Source organism: Gobio gobio, assembly GCF_949357685.1.
Source record: "Gobio gobio genome assembly, chromosome: 23".
Classification (NCBI taxonomy): Eukaryota; Metazoa; Chordata; class Actinopteri; order Cypriniformes; family Gobionidae; genus Gobio; species Gobio gobio.
Window position 1 is genome coordinate 18293902 of NC_137119.1, and position 22207 is coordinate 18316108.

A 22207-nucleotide genomic window follows, 5' to 3' on the forward strand; every position below is an offset into this window, starting at 1 on the left:
GGTTAGTATTTTTATTTTTATTTTGCAAACTAATTTATTCTATTTCAAATAAATTTAAAATTTAATTTTTTTTTACTTTTTATTTGTCAAAGAATCCTGGAAAAAAGAATCCACAAAAATATTAAGCAGCACAAATGTTTTCAACAATGATAATAATAAGACATGTTTCTGAAAGTTCAGCTTTCCCATCACAGGAATAAATAAAAATGTAAAATATATTAAAGTATTATTTATATATTATTTATATATTTATATTGTTATAATATTTTTTTTTTTTTACTGTATTGTATAGCTCTGTGTTATTTGATCAAATGCAGTCTTGGTGAGCATAAGACATTTAGATTGGTATAGCACAATTTGATTTATTTGTCTGATTAATCTTGAAATCCTTATGACAATGGGAAAGGCATGTTTCATAGAATGACCCCTATTATGAAAAACAACCTGAACTTGGTTACATAAGCAAAAAAGTTGTTTCAGAGGTGCAGAAAGTTATTGCAATTTAATGAAACAAAATATACCTTGCGTAAAAAATTATGTGCACTGATAAATGGTATCCATTAATACCAGGGATATTTATTTAGGAAAAAAAAAAGATTTCATGCAGTCTTTAAGGAACCAGACAACATGCTACCACACCTGAGCGAGGATGTGATACTCTTCAGGTGCATGACATTCAGAAACAATACCACATGATTGTGTTAATTTTTTGCTCTTTTATCAGATCACATTCAAAATGAGGAGATGTACGCCCAGGCGTTGGATAAGTTTGGCAGTAACTTCATCAGCCGGGATAATCCAGATCTGGGCACAGCCTTCGTTAAGTTCTCCACTCTGACTAAAGAGCTTTCCACCCTCCTCAAGAACCTGGTGAGTCTTCTAAGTGAACAGATCTTTAAACCAGAACGAATGGACACCCAGTGCATTTACAGGGTTCCCACTCGTCCTGGAAAACCTTGAAAACCTGGAAAATTGATGACACATTTTCCAGTCCTGGAAAACACATGGAAAATTAGAGAAAATGTAAAATGTCCTGGAAAATCTTGTTGATGTTGTCTGGGAAAATTCTTTAAAAAAAAGTTATTTCTTTAGCCGAGTATATAGAGTTTATCGCTGGCCCAAACAATTAGCGCTAGTTGCAGAAAGCACATGTTCAGGAATGCTGAGTTTGATGCGTGTGAGTAGTATTTTGAATAATGGCGTTTAGTCTTGTGTCGCCACTTGCAGCCGTTAGCTAATGCTATAACTGCTCAAATGTTAACTCGTAAGCTGCTCCCTAATCACATCATTTTGATATAAAGTCACATTTGTGTGTTATAAAGTCAGAATTGCAAGATATAGTATATCGATATAGATATATATATTGTGTGATATAAACTTGCAAGTCTTTTCTTCACAATTGACTTTTTTGCGCAGTTGCGAGTTTATATCTTGCAATTCTGACCTCTTTTCTCAGAATTGTGAGGTCTAAACTGCAATTGCAAGTTATAAAGTCCAATTCTGAGGAAAAAAGAATTGCGAAATTTTCGCGTTTATATCACAAATATGTAAACTCGCAATTGCGAGAAAGTCAGAATAGCGAGATAAAAAGTCACAATTAACTTTTCTTTCTATTCTGTGGTGTAAACAAGCTTCCATAGTCATAATGTAGGATTAAGATCTCATATTGAAAAATGCTGGATTGTTAAGTAATGGCAATAAACTGTACGGCTTTTAAAGACTTAGAAAGCAATATTTGGCGTGATCCTTGTCTTTTATTCCTGCCGTAGTAAATTGAAAATGTCCTGGAAAAGTACTGGAAAATGGTTGCTGAAAAAGAGTTGGAACCCTGATTTAAAAGCAGTTTTCTTTTCTAGGATACTAGAAGTCTGACTTGTACTGTCAAAAAAAGATTGTTTTGGTTTGTGTTGAAGCCCAATGTAGGGACAGATTTAAGGCTTTATAGCATATCCCTTTAGAGTGAATCAGCCTCTAGGAAAGGTGTTAAAGAGCTTAAAGTGTTTGTTCCTCTACACAGGTTTTAGAGTTCTCTGCGTTGGTGTCAGAGGCGGATGTGTGAAACGTGTGAAAATTGTGTGTCTAGTGGATGTGTGTGAGTGAGAGGGGCTTTTGTAATCTATCCTGATCTCTCCTCCTGGCAGAAACGTGAAGATAGAGCCATAAATTTCGAGTGTAGGAGTTGCAGTAGCTACAGCGTGTCTCCTTTTCACCCCTCACACGCACACAAACATACACATTCCTAAATCACTGTGTGAATGCTGGCGAGCTCTGCGGAAGGGAAGTCATATCTGTGTGAGCGGAGGCTCAGTGTTCCAACACTGCACAGCTGCTGGAAAAAGGAGAAAACTCATTATTTTATTTTTCATTAAACTTTTTATCAATGCACCATCTCAACATCAATTTTCACACTTTATTTGTAGTGCTGCATGATTAATCGAAATAAAACTGAAATTGCGATATTGCTTAGTATGATTATTAAATCACAAAGGTTAAATCACAGAGTGAAGCATGGCACTGTTATTTTACATGCGTGCAGCTCATGATCCAGTATTTTCATTGTTAAAAAATGAAGAAATTAAAGGGTTAGTTCACCCAGAAATGAAAATAATGTAATGTATTACTCTCCCTCATGCCGTTCCACACCCGTAAGACCTCTGTTCATTTTCGGAACACAAGTTAAGATATTTTTGTTGAAATCCGAAGGCTCAGTGAGGCCTGCATAGGCATCAATGTAATTTACACTCTCAAGATCCATTAATGTACTAAAAACATCATAGTTTCTAGTAACTAAATCAGTCCATGTGAGTACAGTGGTATAATATTAATATTATAAAGCGACGAGAATATTTTTCGTGCGCCAAAAAAACTAAATAACAACTTCTATAGTGATAACCGATTTCAAAACACTGCTTCATGAAGCTTCGGAGCGGAAACGAATCCGCGAGTCGAATCCTGTTTTGGATCCCGTGTCAAACCGCCAAACTGCTTAAATCACGTGACTTTGGCGCTCCGAACCGCTGAATCGACTCACTGATTCGTTTCCACTCCGAAGCTTCATGAAGCAGTGTTTTGAAATCAGTTATCACTATATAAGTTGTTATTTAGTTTTTTTTGGCGCACAAAAAATAATCTTGTCGCATTATAATTTTAATATTGAACCACTGTACTCACATGGATCTTGAGAGTGTAAATTACATTGATGCCTATGCAGGCCTCACTGAGCCTTCGGATTTCCAAAAAAATATCTTAATTTGTGTTCCGAAGATGAACGGAGGTCTTACGGGTGTGGAACGGCATGAGCCCAACCCCTGAAAACAACCCCCACACCATAATCTCCCCTCCACCAAACTTTACACTTGGCATAATGCAGTCAGGCAAGTACCGTTCTCCTGGCAACCGCCAAACTTAGACCCGTCCATCGGATTGCCAGACATAGAAGTGTGATGTAAGGTGGTGATGTAAGTCTTGGATGCAGTTGCTCGGCCATGGAAACCTATTCCATGAAGCTCTCTACGCACTGTTCTTGAGCTAATCTGAAGGCCACTTGGTCTGTAGTTCCCAATTGCTTCCACTTTGTTATAAAACCACTAACAGTTGACAGTAGAATATTTAGTAGTGAGGAAATTTCACGAATGGACTTTTTGCACAGGTGGCAACCTATCACGGTACCACGCTTGAATTCACTGAGCTCCTGGGGTGCTCATTCTTTCACAAATGTTTTTAGAAGCAGTCTGCATGCCCAGGTCCTTGATTTTATACACCTGTGGCCATGGCAGTGATTGGAACACTTGAATTCAATGATTTGGAGGGGTGTCCCAATACTTTTGGCAATATATTCTATAATCCCATTTTTTTGTGGCCTTGCAAACAAATGCAGCAAACCTGAAGCTTTTTTAAAATTGCATTTTAAATATTTATTAGAAAAATTGCAATTTGTGCGAATCGTGCAGCAAATCGCCTGTATTGTACAATATAAAGTATACAAATTATTACTATATATTAAAATGAAGTGAACATTTAATGTTGTTGCATAACCCAAATGAAACAAGCTAGTTTTCAACTGGTCTAGCTAAGAGACCAACCTAAGTGCTCAAAACGCCACTTCAATCCAACAAAACTAAGACCAACAAATCATCTTAAGCTGTTTTACTTTGATTATTTTGCCAGATGAACAGTAAAATACAAAATGAAAAAAAATTAATAAATAAATCAAGACTGTGTTAAATAACAGTCTGAAAGAAAGATTTGAAATTGTTATTTCCCACATAATAAGCATAGAGCTTTTTGTAAAATAATGCACAATACTCGCAATCCTGAGTCAAGATTCAGGCCCTGAAAAGATAGATACTTGACCTCCTATGTATCTATACAGTATCCTCACACAAAATATTGCAGCATCAGCATCCGCCAACAAAAAAATCCATATCTGTCGGCTATTAAACAACCAATGAAATCATAATACATTAAAATATAATACTGCAAAATGTGCCGATTTAGAAACTTTCCAAATCTCTGATGAAAGGGGCGTCTTATACAAAGCTACCACAGTGTACATGATTTTCCACCAGTCCAGTGGACTAACGTACAGTTGCATGTGTGTGTATTTTCGGTCTTGCTGTCATCCTCTCCTGCCGACAACAGCATTAACATGTCCCTGATTCATTTCCTCTGCTTCCTGTGTCATCAATATATCCTCTCCATTTCCACAAGGCCCTCCTGAGGACCATAGCCTCTCTGGAACGCTGATGGACTAATATACACTTAGCGGGCTATCAGCATTCACACTGCATCTGCTAAGCCATGGAACTATTGGCATTGTGCTGTGTGGCTAATTGGTTTCTTCCTGCAACTGACGCTTGAAATACATGTTCAAGCTTAATATAGTTCAGCTGTCAATAACTAAGCTATATGAAACGGGGTTAAACTGCAGAATCCATTCTTTGGGTCTTCTATCTGTTCTTTCTCTCAAAAGAGGCACTTTGTTGTCTGGTAGTGGTGCTTTTAGACTGTTTTGGCACTAAGCTGAGGTATTTATCACTCTGAAACAAGAGCCTCCATTTAGAGAGAATGAAGAATAGTAAGGCAGAGAGGAAGTGAACAGAAATACTATGTTATGGTTTATCTTCCGATCACAACAAACCTCATTTATGAAAGTTTCACATTTGTTTGAAATGATGAAGAACTTCAGTGCGGACTGCTCTTTGTTGGTTTTCTAACCAGCTTTTCTGTGTGCCAGTGTATCTCTCAGCGTTGGTGTTCATTTGCTGCTAGCATTATCAGCCAGACAAGCTATTCATCACATAAGACACTTGACACACACACTGTTTAAACACATTTATCTCACTATCTGCACTCTGACCTTAAACACACACACATCTCAGGTGACTTTAGAAATTTACTATTTCAAGTATTATGGTCTTAACTTAACTTAACAAGTCAAGTCAACTTAATTTATATAGCGCTTTAAACAATGCAGATTGTTTCAAAGCAGCTTTACAGTGTTAAATAGGAAAATAATGCAACAGAATTTTATTCAGCCGTATAGCCGTTCCGGAGAAAACGGTGATGTCACCAGTTCATTTCAATTATCATACAGTGACAGTGTTGGCTTTAGATCAGTAATTAGATCAGTAATTTAGTTTATATGGTTAATTTAGTTTAATAATTAGATTTATTTGGATATTTAGTTGAAAAATTTAGAAAAATTTAGTGTCATCCAACTGAGCAAGCCAAGCCAGAGGCAACAGTGGCAAGGAAACCAAAACCCCATCAGGTGACCTAATGAAGAAAAATAAACCTTGGGAGAAACCAGGCTCAGTCGTTATTGATGTAAAAATCATTCAAGTGTCTTCTTTGTTTTGTTATGGGAAGGGCTGGGCTCATGTTAATTTGTGCTCACAAGCTGATATATAGTCACATTACATTGTACGACACTTGAATGACATTTTCTCATCAAAATGCATGCTGCTCTCTAGTGTTTTAGTACTTGAGACCGGTCTTAAGACCATTTTTTGAAGGTCTTGGTCTCGTCTCGGCCTCGACTGCATTTCTCCTCGGTCTTGTCTTGGTCTCGGACTTGGAGGACTCTGGATTTTATCTCAAGACCAGTCAAGACCACAACTGCAAGGATATCACTAAATTGCCAGCGCATTGTCTGATTTAACATCGTTAATGTGATTTGATGTAAAACTTACAGCTTAAAATGCAATCAATAACTTCTTTGAAATATGATTTTTGTTACTGTGCTGCCGGGTTCAAAATCAATGCAGCACTGTCTCAAAATGCCCAAAATTAATATAAATGCCTACAAAATTCTGAGATTTCGTTTTTTTTATATTACATAGAATATAATTAAGCAATATCACAAGAGCAAGAGAGCTATTTTCAGGAATATAAGCGTGATTGCAAATGATATTGATTTATAACAACTGCTTTGAACAAATTGGTTGAATAAAGGATTCTGTGACTGTTAAATAATGTTAATGTTTTAATGTTAAATTAAACTGAACAGAATTTTATTGTTAGTGATTTGATTGGTAACAGCACTATAGTGTCTTACTATTGTAATTGTATTTATTCATTAAATATTAAGTCATTTCTCAGACAGTAGATATGGATCTTTTAGATGAATTTAAGGAGTGCTGGTCTGGTCTTGGTCTTGACTCGGGCTCGCCCTGTCTTGGTCTTGGTCTTGTCTTGGTCTCAACCCCACAAAGTCTTGGTCTTGTCTTGGCCTCGGCACACGCTGGTCTTGGTCTCGACTTGATCTTGGTTTAAGTGGTCTTGACTACAACACTACTGCTCTACTTAATATTACATGACATAATAGCCTACTTCATAAATCACCCAGTCATTCAATGAAGACGTTTATTTAGTCCAGAGTTGGATTTAATGTGGGCAGTTGTGGCCTAATGGTTAGAGAGTCGGACTTCGAGTCTCAGTACCGGCAGTAAATGTTGGTTGGGGGAGTGAATGAACAGTGCTCTCTTCCACTCTCATTACCCACAATTGAGGTGCCCTTGAGCAAGGCAACTAACCCCTAATCGCTCCCTAGAACAGCAAACAAAGCTGCTCACCGCTGTGTGCACTGGATGGGTGAAATGCAGAGCACAAATTCCAAGTATGGGACACCATACATTACATTAACATTTATGCATTTAGCAGATGCTTTTATCCAAAGCGACTTACAACTTGGGAGTACAGGAAGCGATTGGTCATGAAGTCCGTGTACATTGCTCAGTGTAGCACAGGCTAGAGCAGGGAGGGAAAAAGTGAAGAACGAGGAATGGAAAGGTGTTTTTTTATATATATATTTTTTTATATGAGGTTAAGTGGTCACGGAAGAGCTGAGTTTTTAGTTGACTTTTGAATGTTGTCAATTAATCTGCATTTCGGATGGCGGTGGGACCATACTTGGCTACACGTCACATCACTTTTAATTTCACTTTCACATACATTTAAAGTTTGCGCAGAGTGTCTCATGTCAAATGTTAATTTACCGCAGTGCCACATTTAACAAATATTTGTCAAAAGCCTAAAAGCCAGTTATTGATGAGCTGTTTGGCATCAATGACACAGGTTTAGATAAAGTTTACACATCCATCTCTGTTGCCTTGCATGCATGTAGCTTTATTTGATTATTTATAATTTTTTCTGTTTGTAACCATGCAGAGACACATTCCTAGTTCCTACGGTTTCAGCATTTAAATTTTGCATTAGTTGACATGTCATATTATTCAAATTGCCTTCAAATTACTGACAATGGCAACGTTTTTTTTTTGCTTTATTATTGCAAACTTCTTCATTGAAAGACTGGGTGAATTATGAAGTAGGTTATTATGTCGTGTAATATTAGGGGGAGCAGCATGCTTTTTGACAAGAATCTGTCATTCAAGTGTCAGACAATGTAATGTGACAATGCTTGTGAGCGTGAGGCACAAGTTAAAATGAGTGCAGCCCTTCCCATAATGAAACAAAGAAGACTTTTGAATGATTTGTACATCAATAACCTCATGTATTCAAAATTATGTAGATTTATAAAAGTGAATGTCATTTAAGGTTATCATACATAATATAAATAATTGACTTAAATCAATATCAGACAAATTTCTTAGGGATGCACAATATATCAGTTATCCACCTATTGTCTTTCTTTCTTTCTTTGTCCTTAATATTTCATTATTATCACTATCTTAAGCTCTTATAAGACAGTGTAGTACATCAGTGGGTCTCGTCTTGATACTTGAATCCAAACTATCTGGCCTCTTGGGTCTGAAACATTAATGTTGATTAATTTAAAAAGATCTGTCCCGGAGTATCAAATGACAATGCTGGTCTGCTCATCCTGATACGGTTGTGTCTCTCTCAACAGGCTCTTTTGTGAATGGCTGTATTTGATATGTTTTCTCTTATTTCTTCTGTGCTGTGCTTATGCTGTGCCAAGTGTCATGTATCTTATAAACACAGTCTCGGCTCTGTTTCCCTGTCTCTTCCTGCAGCTCCAGAATCTGAGTCATAATGTGATCTTCACTCTGGACTCACTGTTGAAAGGCGACCTGAAAGGCGTGAAGGGGGTGAGAAATATTTTTTCAGACCATGTCTCATAGAACGTCAGACCTGCTTAGAGAGGCTAAATACAAATGCATTAGCATAAAAACTATATAACTAACTTGATACAGAATCAGAATCAGAATCAGAAAGAGCTTTATTGCCAAGTGTGCTTGCACACACAAGGAATGTTTCTTATTGCTGAAGCTTCCAGTGCACATATACATTACAAACACAACAAGAACATAGTAATACAAATTCTAAGAATAAAAATATGAAAATAGCATTAAAAAAATATTAGGTCACAGTTACGTTTAGTCAGAATAAACCTTTACAGATTATAAACATATTTACAGTATGTGAGTAGTATGAATAAATATAAATATAAATATCTCCTGAGTTTAGAAGATATTGCACTAAACAGTGGGAGTATTGCACTTACAGGCATGCCTTGGGGGGTGGGGGTATATTTTAACTGTTCAAGAGGGAAATGGCCTGTGGGAAGAAACTGTTCCTGTGCCTAGATGTTCTAGTGGCCAGTGATCGGAGTCGCCATCCTGATGGTAACAGTTCAAACAGGCGGTGTCCAGGGTGAGTGGAGTCTGTGATGATTTTCCCTGCTCTCTTCCTCACTCTGGAAGAGTACAGGTCCTGGAGGGTCGGCAGGGAGGCACCAATAATCCAGTCCGGATTGTGCGTTGTAGTCTCCTGATGTCAGATTTGGTAGCTGAACCAAACCAGACAGTGATGGAAGTGCATAAAACAGACTCAATGACAGCCGAGTAGAACTGAATCAGCAGCTCCTGAGGGAGGTTGAACTTCCTCTGCTGACGAAGGAAGTACAGTCTCTGCTGGGCCTTTTTCACAATGGAGTCAATGTGACTGTCCCACTTCAGGTCCTGAGAGATGGTAGTGCCCAGGAACCTGAATGACTCCACTGCTTCCACAGTGCTGCTCATGATGGTGAGTGGGGGGAGAGCTGGGCTGTTCCTCCTGAAGTCCACTATCATCTCCACCGTTTTGAGTGTGTTGAGCTCAAGGTTGTTATAACTGCAGAGCCAACTGTTCAACCACCAGTCTGTAAGCATACTCATCACCGTTTTGGATGAGGCCGATGACAGTGGTGTCGTCTGCAAATTTCAGGAGCTTCACAGAGGGGTCTTTAGAAGTGCAGTCATTGGTGTACAGGGAGAAGAGCAGTGGGGAGAGAACACACCCCTGGGGTGGTAGTGCTGGTAGTGAGAGTCCTAGATGTGAGTTTCCCCAGTCTCACGAGCTGTTGTCGGTCTGTCAGGAAGCTGGAGATCCACTGACAGATTGAGGATGGCATGGAGAGCTGGGTCAGTTTAGCTGAGAGAAGATCAGGCATGATGGTATTGAAGGCCGAACTGAAGTCCACAAATAAGATCCTTGCATAAGTCCCAGGTCTGTCGAGATGTTGCAGGATATAATGCAGTCCCATGTTGACTGCATCATCCACAGACCTGTTTGCTCTGTAGGCAAATTCAAGAGGATCCAGCAAGGGTCCAGTGATGTCCTTTAGGTGGGCCAGAACCAGTCTTTCAAACGACTTCATGACCACAGACGTGAGAGCGACAGGTCTGTAGTCATTAAGTCCAGTGATTTTGGTTTTTTTGGGGACGGGAATGATAGTGGAGCGTTTGAAGCAACAGGAAACTTCACACTGATCCTATGATCTGTTGAAGATCTGCGTGAAGACTGGGGCCAGTTGGTCAGCGCAGGCTTTCAAACAGGCAGATGAGATGCCGTCTGGGCCTGAAGCTTTCCTAGTCTTCTGTTTTTTGAAGACTCGGCTCACATCCTCCACACAGACCTTAAGCTCCAGTTGGGGGTGGGGAGAGGAGAGGGGGTGCAGGAGGTGATGGAGGACGTGTGAAGTGCAGCTCAGAGCGGGTGTGTGGTGTGAGACTGGGCATTTCAAACCTGCTGTAGAATGCATTCAGATCCTCAGCCAGTTGTTGATTCTCTACAGAACGGGGGGATGGTGACTTGTAGTTGGTAATGTTCCTCAAGCCTGTGCAGACTGAAGCCGGGTCGTTTGCTGAAAACTGGTTTCTCAGCTTTTCAGAGTAGCTTCTTTTAGCAACTCGGATCTCCTTTGTCAACCAACCCATAATCATAAGCAATTATCTTAAAAGAAGATGTTGATAGTTGGTGATAGTTGATGTTGGTAGTAAATAGCTTCATGATATCACAAACTAGACTAGCCTACAGTTCTAATGTAGTGAACTTAAATTGAGAGTGGTTCAAGTGTGTATTTTTGATGTCTTGTCAGAAGATCAGCCATCTGACTACTGCAATAGCCAATCACAGTAGCCAATCATAGCCCACTAATGGATCTGTCAGTTACTACAAGTAACTTTAATAGTCATATCTACAATTGGTGCTTTAGATATTGATCAAAACAATTATGTACTGAGGCTGTTGTTGTCCTAATGTGTTGTTTGTGTGGTCCTAACTGCTGCAATTGGCTCATTTTTATTTTTTTCTTTCCTTTTTTGATTTCAGGACCTGAAAAAACCCTTTGACAAGGCTTGGAAGGACTACGAAGCAAAGTTGTACGTTTGGTCAATGATTGTTAGCTATGTCAGTGGTTTTAAATCCCCACTTATAGGGGGGACCCACCACTTATAAAAAACATACAAAATATAATATTTTTGACAAAATATAATATTTTGTACATCTCATTTATCTGAAACTCTAGCTGTGTCTCATTTCGAAGGGTGCCTTTTAGGTAGGACGCATCCTCTGTAGGATGCCGTATACGGAGTGTCCTCAACCTACAGTACAGTAAAAATTATAATGGAATGAGATGGCCTTCGTAGGACATACGGGTGGAAAGGGAAAAAGTTATCCCGTTGCTATGCCAGCACATTTACAGCGTCATTACACCCTCACAGCTCTCTCGAGCTCTGAATTAATTTATTTCTGAGGTGAATTTTTGTTGTGAACAGTTTTTGTGACTGTAATTGTTTTACTTTATTTACTGTTTGAAGAGTTCTGCCGTATTTTCAACAGCAGATACATTTTACAAAGTCACAGGAGAAAGTATTTAAGAAATATATCAGTTTTTACCGTCAGAGCTTTGGGGTAAATTGCAGGCTAATTAATCAATTATGAATTGGTTTAGCTATATATAATATTTATTATTATATTATTATTGGTGTTCCAAATAACATGCTTTTTTTCATGACAAAAGTGAAGTATTAATGTTTGTGATGACTGTACCAATTTTAATAACAAACATAAGACTTTTTTTGACAATAATAAACAAACAAAAAACAAAACATTTACAAATCAATTTGTATCCATTAACATTAGTAAACACAATAGTGAACATGAACTAACAATGAACAATATAATATTGATCAAAATTAAATGCTGTAATAAATAAGGTGAGGAAACACTTGGTATCCTGTTTACTACACCTACTGAGGTAGTACAGCTTAAAAAATTTAAAATATAATGAACATTTGACATGTTTGTATATGGTGACGCAAAGAATTGTGTGTTATCTGTAGCAACAAAGGATACACCTAATGCATCCTCCAAAATCCTGTGAAAGGAGGACACATTCGAATGGTGCATTTGGAGTGTCCTACTTGCTTTTCTGAAATGAGACGGCTTCGATTGTGCATGTGGTCAACACATGCAACCTCTGGAGGGAGCAGCCTTCGAAATGAGACACAGCTACTCAGTTCAGTTCATGGAACTCTTTCCTAACCTACTGATGATCTGAATCAGGTGTGTTAAATAAAAGGGAGACATAAGCTGAATTCGGAACCGTAGACTACTTATACTAGAGTACTTACCATATCTTTCTATGGTAAAAATAGTAAGAGTTAAATGCTAGTATGCTGTTCCGAATTCAGCAATAGGGTGTGTCTCAATCAGCTCCCTAGCTTCCTAGGTTCCTATATCGTGTACATGAATTTGGACATTGGTAAGGACAGTAAGGACCCTGACTCACTACACATTGGGACACTGATGACTATTTCTGGCGACATGACAACATCCTCATTGTACAACATCACTACTGGTATTTATGAACAACCGCAGAACTAATATCTTTCTGACAATTTTTTTTTAGTGTTATTTAAATTATGATAAATACTTGGCTTGTTACACATATGTGCAACATTTCCTCCATATATTAATTATAAATGTTAGCTAGTTGTTCATTACTAGCAATTTATGTTTATGCTGAAATATAATTAAACAATTGTTTGTATTTTAAATAACATCTATTGCGTGTTATTATGTGTAGCGAGTTGGGATTTATGTTTTGCGCTTCAGAACTTACGTTAAGGGAACATAGTTAGCATTTATGATTTTGCGATTGATGACAGACCTTAAAATGGCAGACTCCCTGATCAGTGCCCTCACTACTGAATTAAGGGGGTTGATTGAGATGCACCAATACAAAATGTGCAGGGCTGCGTTTCCCAAAAGCATTATGAGCTAAGTTGATCGTAGAAACAATAGCTGGCAATGGTTCTTCAATCTACTTAGGCATATGGTGATTTTGGGAAACAGTTCACAGCGGTGGCTCCCCAGAGCCATTATTGAAAACCACTGAGCTAAGTGTATCTGTATACAGTACACATTTGTCCTTTCAGACCGATTACTTTTTCTGTGGGCTGTTGCAATTATCAGTAATTTAACTGCATCATCAAAAAGCATGAGCGAGATAATTTTCTCCCCCGCAGATGTGAGATTAATGCGAAATAAACTCAGTACTCTGATTACCTGCCAACTCAGATGAATATACAAATATTTTTCATTACTTTTTATGATCACATTTCTTGCAATCTTTCAGTACAAAAATCGAGAAGGAAAAACGTGAGCACGCCAAGCAGCATGGGATGATCCGAACAGAGATCACTGGTGCTGAGATCGCTGAGGAGATGGAGAAAGAACGGAGGCTCTTCCAACTACAGATGTGTGAGGTCTGTAGTGCACTCAACCTGGTTAAAGAACCTGATCTTTTCACCAGAAACATGCCATATCTGTTATTCGGAATATACACTTTAACTTTGTTTTAGGAATATATAAATTAATATTCTGTTAATTTTGAAAGGTAATAGATGTAGTTGTGAAAAGTCAAGCAATTCAAGAAACACAATTTTGGACACTTAACATACTGTGTAAAATACAGAATAATAAATGGCAAGTGAGCATCTTTAATATTTCTAGAAGAGAATAGGAGGAAAAGAATGTTCCTGTTTTGTTTTTTTTAGATTATGCTGATTACATGTAGCCTATATTTGATTATATCAATAGTTTTGGTGAATTTAAATATCTTTTAAATAGGCTTGTTTTTATATACAGATTACATACATGTACATGCCATGGTCAGTGATATTTTCTACAAGTTTTCCCACAACCCAAAACACTTTGTCAAGTCAAGTCACCTTTATTTATATAGCGCTTTTTACAATACAGATTGTTTCAAAGCAGCTTTACAGTGATAACAAATAAATTATGCGACAATTTGTTTCGGCTGTACAGCCACTCTGGAGAAAACAGTGATGACATCGTCCATCTCAGTTCAATTTTCATACAATGGTGTCAATGCAGGCAGATAATACAGTAATATAGTTGAATATTTAGTGACAATGTACAGATGTCTGTGACTATACGGCAGTCTTTTTTCTTTCTTTTTTTGTTGTTGCAGTTGTCAATGAATAATCATTCATTCATCAGTTCACATGTTTTGTTAATGATATTAAAGGGATAGGTCACCCAAAAATGAAAATTACCCCATGATTTACCCTCAAACCATCCTAGGTGTATATGACATTCTTCTTTCAGACAAATACAATTGGAGTTATATTATAATATGTCCTGGCTCTTCCAAGCAATATAATGACATTAAATGGCAGCCCAAAATTTGAAGCCCAAAAAAGTGTATACATCCATTATAAAAGTAATCCACACAGCTCCAGGGGGTTAATAAATACCTTCTGAAGCATATCAATGGGTTTTTGTAAGAAAAATATCCATATTTAACACTTATAAAATAAAATTTCTAGCTTCCGGCGGACCGCTTTCCGTGTTCAACTTACAGAAAAAACTTAACTGGCGTGACGATGGCGTAGCATAAGCATTTTGAACAGTGAGAGGCGTTACACTTTCTTCGTAAATTGAATACGGAAGGCGGTCTGCCAGGTTAAAAAGGGATTTTTATTACAAAAAAAAACACCTATTCGCTTCAGAAGGCCTTTATTAACCCCCTGTAGCTGTGTGGATTACTTTTATAATGGATGGATGCACTTTTTTGGGCTTAATTTTGGATTAGCCAAGACATTTTTTTTCATATAACTCCGATTGTATTCGTCTGAAAGAAGAATGTCATACACACCTAGGATGGCTTGAGGGTGAGTAAATTATGGGAGAATTTTTATTTTTGGGTGAACTATCCCTTTATCATTCATAATCACAGATGCAGCCAATCAGAGCCCTTTAATGGATCTATGACAGTTACAGGTTGCTGTATTACAAGAGTCACATCACCAGCTGTTGTGATTGGTTTTCCTAATATGATTCAGGAGTATGTAATGCTAGCATTTCAATGAAAATGGCCTGTTTATCTTACCGTTTGAATGATTCCCTCAGCATTAGAACAGATGACTCCGATTTTGATAGTTTTTTTATGGATTCATAATTAACTCATTAGGGAGGATAGATGTGGATTATTTAACATGTTAATGAATTGTGTTTGTCATTTGGAATTGCATCTTGAATTCATTTAATTCTGCATCAAGGGTTTGTCAGGTTGCTTTTCAAATGCTACTGGACCAAATCAAATGATAAAATCTAATATTTTAATCCAGTTACCCATTTTACCATATAATTAAGCTCTAATGCAGAAGAGCCAGTGGCGTATTACTGAAAAACAATGACAATTTATGATTGTCTGGACTTTTCATAATTTAGTTTTTTAGTCTTCTGTTTTTGATTGATTCCTGTTGTACTTTCTTGGTGGTTTGTTACACATACTGTATGAAAATCCAAATAAGAGAGCAATGAATGCAGTGAGATGACTCATTTAGATACAGGAAGCATCACAGGAAATGGAAAACTCATGGCAACTTTAGCAAACCCATACCTACTACATGCATTTTATAAAACAAAGATAAGCACACACTTTAACTTAATTAGGAAACTGTAAATACTCACATTGTGTATGACAAAACTATGACTCAAAGGTTATGCACAAAAACATTCACACACCGAACAGGACGGATTAAGTTTCTGAGCATAGCCAAAAAACTGTTAGCTGGCATGACTTTGCAAAATGTTCTGGAATTTACCCCTCTGGGCTAAACCGGGATTACGATGATGTTTAATTCATTTGTTTTGTGGGATTGGTTTGTCAGTGTATGTTCTTTTCAGATTTAGAAGATAAGATGTTTGTCCTCTTTAGTTGATACTGAAATAAGAACAGAGAGTTGTCATGCATTTCAAATAAAATTTCAAATCACTTAAGCATTGAAAATCATTGAATATCTTTTGGGATAGTGAACTGTTGTTAACAAAATTTGTCTGTTTCTGCAGTACCTGATCAAAGTGAATGAAATAAAGACCAAAAAAGGTGTTGACCTCCTTCAGAACTTGATCAAGTATTACCACGCGCAGTGCAAGTAAGTGACATTTTTGCTTTCAAATGTGTTTTTACCCTGACAAACATTTGCAATCTCAGTATACTAAATAAGTAGTCTGCTTAAATCCCAAAAATCCAGTCATACATCATACATTTAGTTGGTAGAACTGTCACAATGAATGTGTATGTGACGTGAGGAATGTGTTAACGGTTAATGCTGAAAGTGTTATTGATCCATGTAGCCTTGAAAGTGTCACTGGCCTGGAGGTCTGAAAAAAAGCAATGAACTGAAAGAAAGAACTGAAAGTGTAGCACTTTTTTCCCTCTCAGTCTCTAAAGGTTAAGGTTATTCTGAGCTAGTGTTGTCTTTGACCTATTGATGCATCAGCAGAAACCTGGAAGCTTTACCTTGCACATCAAGGCTTTGATGGGTCGTTATTAAGACTAAAGGCCTGTTCACACCGGGAGATTTTCGCGCACGTTTATCGCCAACGTTTAACGCCTCGTGACTAAACAATGGGCACCAATGTGAGTGTGCACACCGACGCGTAAAACGCCAGGCGTAAAAGCGTCATTTAAAAAAAAACGCCTCTGGTTCGTTTTTTTATTTTGACGCGGCACGTTAAAAACTGGCCGACCAATCAGATCAGCGCTTTTGTTCACGTGCCTGGAGCTGCTGAAGTGACAGTAAAACACGACTTGGTGGCGCTCAAGCACAAAACGGTCTTGCCGAGCACACATTGATACGAAGAAGAAGTAGTAAGTAGACAAAGAAGAAGATGAGCTGCTAATGCTGCTTGCCTGTTAGCAAAAAGTGTGTGAATGGTTTTGCCATAGACATAATATATCTGTGGTTTTGGCAAGCACATAAATACTGTCTCTCCTTTTCTTCTGTGTGACAAGCGAGTGTCAGAAGCGTAAAGTGCCGCAGCACCACCTTGTGTACCGGGAGCGCAACTACTGAATGTGCGCGTTCACTCGGCGCATCGCCAGTGGAAATCGCTTGGGTGTGAACACTCAAGACGCGCCGAAAAACGTCACGAAAAACGCTGGCGATAAGCGCGTGCGATATTCGTCCCGGTGTGTACAGGCCTTAAGTTAATGCTTGAGATTAATGAAATCGTTTTAATGCTGTCATTCTATGTGGTTTCTAAGAACTCATCAGAAACTCTAACGTCCCTTGTAGAGCACCCGTTTATCTGTAAATTAACCCCTAGAAGTCTGAGCTGTTTTGGGACCCTTTAGAAGTTTTGACATGCTCTGACATTTGTGTTTTTTCCAGTTGCTTATAAACATATTAATGGCAAAAGTGTAATTACACTGTATTCAGCACAAACTGGGCTACCATAATATGTGAGCAACATGTATGTACATGCTTGAATTTTTGAGAGAATAATGTTTATGCATGGTTTTTGAAAAAAACATTTTGTTATTTTTTTGTTATTTTTTTTTATTAAGGCCTCAAAACACAATAGATATGTGTCCACAAGACTTTTGACTAATTGGTGTTGTTGCCTAGAGTTTTTGCTTCAAACTGATGTGAGAATCATTGAGCCTACTTATTCACATAAAACAATATATTAATTTACATTTTGTAAGACACTTTTTCTTTACAAAGGCAGTATGCGAGGAGGCGTGAAAGATCATGAATAATACTGGGTATCACACCTGAGAGAACAAAAGAATGCATAATGGGCCACATAATGACCTGCATAATGAATGAGCTTCAAGTATGTGACTGAGAGGGAGCTAAGCAACAGGACAAAGGAAATATATTTTGTTGTAGTTTATTTAGAATGCAGTCAACAAAGGCCTATTATATTTTAAATGATCAAAAGATTTGACTACACTGCAAAAAATGCTCTTCTTATTTAGTTTTTTTTTTCTTGTTTCCAGTCCAAATATCTAAAAATTCTTAAATCAAGATTAACTTACTAGATAAGTACAATTTTCTGGGGGAAAACAATCCAATGAAATGATTTTTTTCTTAAAACAAGCCAAATTATCTGCCAAAACAAGAAACTTCTTTTTGAAAGAAGTTTCATGCTAAAAAAAAAAACAGTAAAATTGTGACACTGAATCCAATTCGGTATTCAGTAAATACAAATAACTGAATAATTGGTAATGATGAATGTTATAAGTAAAATATTTGGGATTCAAAACAACATAATGCAATGCAATTATGATTTCAAATAGTATAGGGTGTATTCAGGGTCATTTCAATGGCAAACATTCTCTGAATCATTTGATTTTGTAAACGATCAGATACACACAATACTCAAATATCATTTCGAGCTTCAGTTCATTTATGAGACATAAATAGCGCTAAGGCTATTGTCTGTTATATTGGCTTCTTATTAAATAAGAAGCAAATATATTAAAAACATTGATTCAAATTAAGATACAATTTATACAAAACAAAATTCACTTTAAAGAAATGCTTTCTACACAACAAAACTCTGACGAACGTCAACGTTCAACAAACGTTGAAATTAAATTTTTTTAAAAATAACAACATTAGACTATAATATTTAAACATCAATATGAAGCAAAATACGTTTTAATGGCTACTGAACGTTTGACTGGTACTATATTTATAGCATCTGAGCTGACATTTGCGAATAAAAGCTTTATTGATGTGACACTAAGCTCTTTTACAATAAGCACGTTATAATCTGTCCAAAACAAATAAAACTTGTCTAAGCAGTCTTACGTCTATGACATTTTATTTTGCAGCAGGATTCATATTTAAACTGTCTTTTTTCGGTTTAATATTCACAGACACTAACAGAATAGACTTGCCTCACAATCAGCAGCTGAATCCGTTGCTCTTAGAAATTAACAGCTTTTCTTCTGAGGTAAATTATTCCAGGATTATTCCTCACCGCGTCTCAAAACGATGTAAAGTAGCTAACTTACATGCATTTTGTACACAAATAAAAGTAGATACTTAACAGATTATAATGATGTATAACACTTACCCGAATGATAAAAATCGACAGAGTTATTTGAATCTCTTTGGCACTGATAAGAAAAAAATCGAAGCTGTCTCGCCGGCGTGATCTTTGACCTCTAGGGGTTAATATGGAGTTGGCCCACCCTTTGCAGCTATAACAGCTTCAGCTCTTCTGGGAAGGATTTCCACAAGGTTTAGGAGTGTGTTTATGTTTTATTCTTGAACATTCTTCTAGAAGCGCATTTGTGAGGTCAGGCACTGATATTGGACGAGAAGGTCTGGCTCGCAGTCTCCGCTCTAATTCATCCCAAAGGTGTTCTATCGGGTTGAGGTCAGGACTCTGTGCAGGCGAGTCAAGTTCCTCCACACCAAGCTCTCTCATCCATGTCTTTATAGACCTTTCTTTGTGCACTGGTGCGCAGTCATGTTGGAACAGGAAGGGGCCATCCCCAAACTGTTCCCACAAAGTTGAAGCATTGAGAGTTCCTTTCACTGGAACTAAGGGGCTAAGGGGCCCCCTCTGCCAAACTTTACACTTGGCACAACGCAGTCAGGCAAGTATCGCTCTCCTGGCAACCGCCAAACCGAGACTTGTCCATCTGATTGCCAGACAGAGAACCGTGATTCGTTACTACAGAGAACAAGTCTCCACTGCAGCACGCTTTACACCACTGCATCCGATGCTTTGCATTGCACTTGGTGATGTAAGGTAGGGCTACATGATAAATAGCAAATTACATAAAATCGCTCTTATCGCGATTTGGCTCATCGTGTGCGTTTTTTTTTGCCAAATCGCGTGCGTTTTTATTACAATTTATCGTGCAGCCCTAATGTAAGGCTTGGATGCAGCTGCTCGGCCATGGAAACCCATTCCATGAAGCTCTCTACGCACCGTTCTTGAGCTAATCAGAAGGCCACACAAAATTTGGAGGTCTGTAGTTATTGTAGTAGTTGGAACTCTGCAGAAAGTTGGCGACTTCTGCGCACTGTGTGCCTCAGCATGTGCTGACCCTGCTCTGTGATTTTATGTGGACTTCGTGGCTGAGTTGCTGCTGTTCCCAATTGTTTCCACTTTGTTATAATACCACTAACAGTTGACAATGGAATATTTAGTAAAGGGAATTTCACGAATGTATTTATTGCACAGGTGGCAACCTATCACGGTACCACGCTTGAATTCACTAAGCTCCTGAGAGCGACCCATTCTTTCACAAATTTTTGTAGAAGCAGTCTGCATGCCTAGGTGCTTGATTTTATACACATGTGGCCATGGAAGTGATTGGAACACCTGAATTCAATGATTTGGAGTGGGTGTCTCAATACTTTTGGCAATATAGTGTATAAGTAACTTTGCAACTATTTGTCAACTAAAGGCGGGCATACACTGTGCGATTTCAGCAAGGTTACCTACTCACACTGTACGAGTAGATTGCATACGATGTAAAGCCAAAGCTCGCGATTTATGTGCTCACGCTGTACGGTCCGATCGTCGAGCGCGACTTGACTGCTCACACTATACAAAATTTGTCAAAACAGTCAATTGTCAAATGATGGACAATGGTTCACATTTCCTGTGATAATAAAATTAAGTAAATATTAAATAAATTAATGTCACCTCGTTAGCGGGGAAGGAGCCTGAGCTTGTGCGGGAGGTCGAGAGGTACCGACTAGAGATAGTCGGGCTCACCTCCACGCACAGCTTGGGCTCTGGAACCACACTTCTCGAGAGAGGCTGGACTCTCTACCACTCTGGAGTTGCCCATGGTGAGAGGCGGAGGGCTGGAGTGGGTTTGCTTATAGCCCCCCAGCTCAGCCACCATGTGTTGGAGTTCACCCCGGTGAACGAGAGGGTCGCTTCCCTGCGCCTTCGAGTCGGGGATAGGTCTCTCACTGACGTTTGTGCCTACGGCCCAAATGGCAGTGCGGAGTACCCGGCCCTCTTGGAGTCTCTGGGAGGGGTGCTGGAAAGTCGTTCTACTGGGGGACTTCAACGCCCACGTGGGCAGTGACAGTGACACCTGGAGGGGCGTGATTGGGAGGAACGGCCCCCCTGATCTGAACCCGAGCGGTGTTCTGTTATTGGACTTCTGTGCTAGCCACAGCTTGTCCATAACGAACACCATGTTCAAGCATAAGGGTGTCCATCAGTGCACGTGGCACCAGGACACCCTAGGCCGGAGGTCGATGATCGACTTTGTGGTCGTGTCATCAGACCTTCGGCCATATGTCTTGGACACTCGGGTGAAGAGAGGGGCGGAGCTGTCAACTGATCACCACCTGGTGGTGAGTTGGATCCGATGGCGGGGGAGGAAGCTGGACAGACCCGGCAGACCCAAACGTACTGTGAGGGTCTGTTGGGAACGTTTGGCCGAGCCCCGTCAGAGAGATCTTCAACTCCCACCTCCGGCGAAGCTTCGACCAGATCCCGAGGGAGTCTGGAGATATTGAGTCCGAGTGGACCATGTTCTCCACCTCCATTGTCGCTGCGGCCGCTCGGAGCTGTGGCCGTAAGGTCTCCGGTGCCTGTCGAGGCGGCAATCCCCGAACCCGATGGTGGACACTGGAAGTAAGGGATGCCGTCAAGCTGAAGAAGGAGTCCTATCGGGCCTGGATGACTTGTGGGACTCCGGAGGCAGCTGACTGGTACCGGCAGGCCAAGCGGACTGCAGCCCGGGTAGTCGTGGAGGCAAAAAATCGGGCCTGGGAGGAGTTTGGTGAGGCCATGGAGAAAGACTATCGGTCGGCCTCGAAGAGATTCTGGCAAACCGTTCGACGCCTCAGGAGGGGGAAGCAGTGCCCTACCAACACTGTTTACAGTGGAGATGGGCACCTGTTGACCTCAACTGGGGATATCGTCGGGCGGTGGAAGGAATACTTCGAGGATCTCCTCAATCCCACCGACATGTCTTCCGTTGAGGAAGCAGTGGCTGGGGACTCAGAGGTGGACTCGTCCATCATCCGGGCTGAAGTCATCGAGGTGGTTAAAAAGCTCCTCGGTGGCAAGGCACCGGGGTTAAATGAGATCCGCCCTGAGTACCTCAAGTCTCTGGATGTTGTGGGGCTGTCGTGGCTGACAC

At 39.2% G+C, this 22207-nt stretch overlaps 2 protein-coding genes across 7 annotated transcripts in view; both read left to right on the forward strand.

Annotated features, from left to right (window-relative positions):
- asap1b (ArfGAP with SH3 domain, ankyrin repeat and PH domain 1b) overlaps nucleotides 1-22207 on the forward strand; it is a 119991-nt gene that overhangs the window by 56047 nt on the left and 41737 nt on the right. For all 6 annotated transcript variants that reach the window (XM_079806179.1, XM_079806177.1, XM_079806181.1 and 3 more), the window contains 5 exons: nucleotides 725-870; nucleotides 8499-8573; nucleotides 11077-11126; nucleotides 13388-13517; nucleotides 16129-16214. In XM_079806179.1, coding sequence (XP_079662305.1) covers nucleotides 725-870; nucleotides 8499-8573; nucleotides 11077-11126; nucleotides 13388-13517; nucleotides 16129-16214 — 487 coding nt within the window. The remainder of the gene's footprint in view (nucleotides 1-724; nucleotides 871-8498; nucleotides 8574-11076; nucleotides 11127-13387; nucleotides 13518-16128; nucleotides 16215-22207) is intronic.
- fam49bb (family with sequence similarity 49 member Bb) overlaps nucleotides 1505-22207 on the forward strand; it is a 155704-nt gene continuing 135001 nt past the window's right edge. Inside the window, exon 1 of the mRNA XM_079806187.1 lies at nucleotides 1505-1590. The gene's annotated coding sequence lies outside the window, so the exon portion shown is untranslated. The remainder of the gene's footprint in view (nucleotides 1591-22207) is intronic.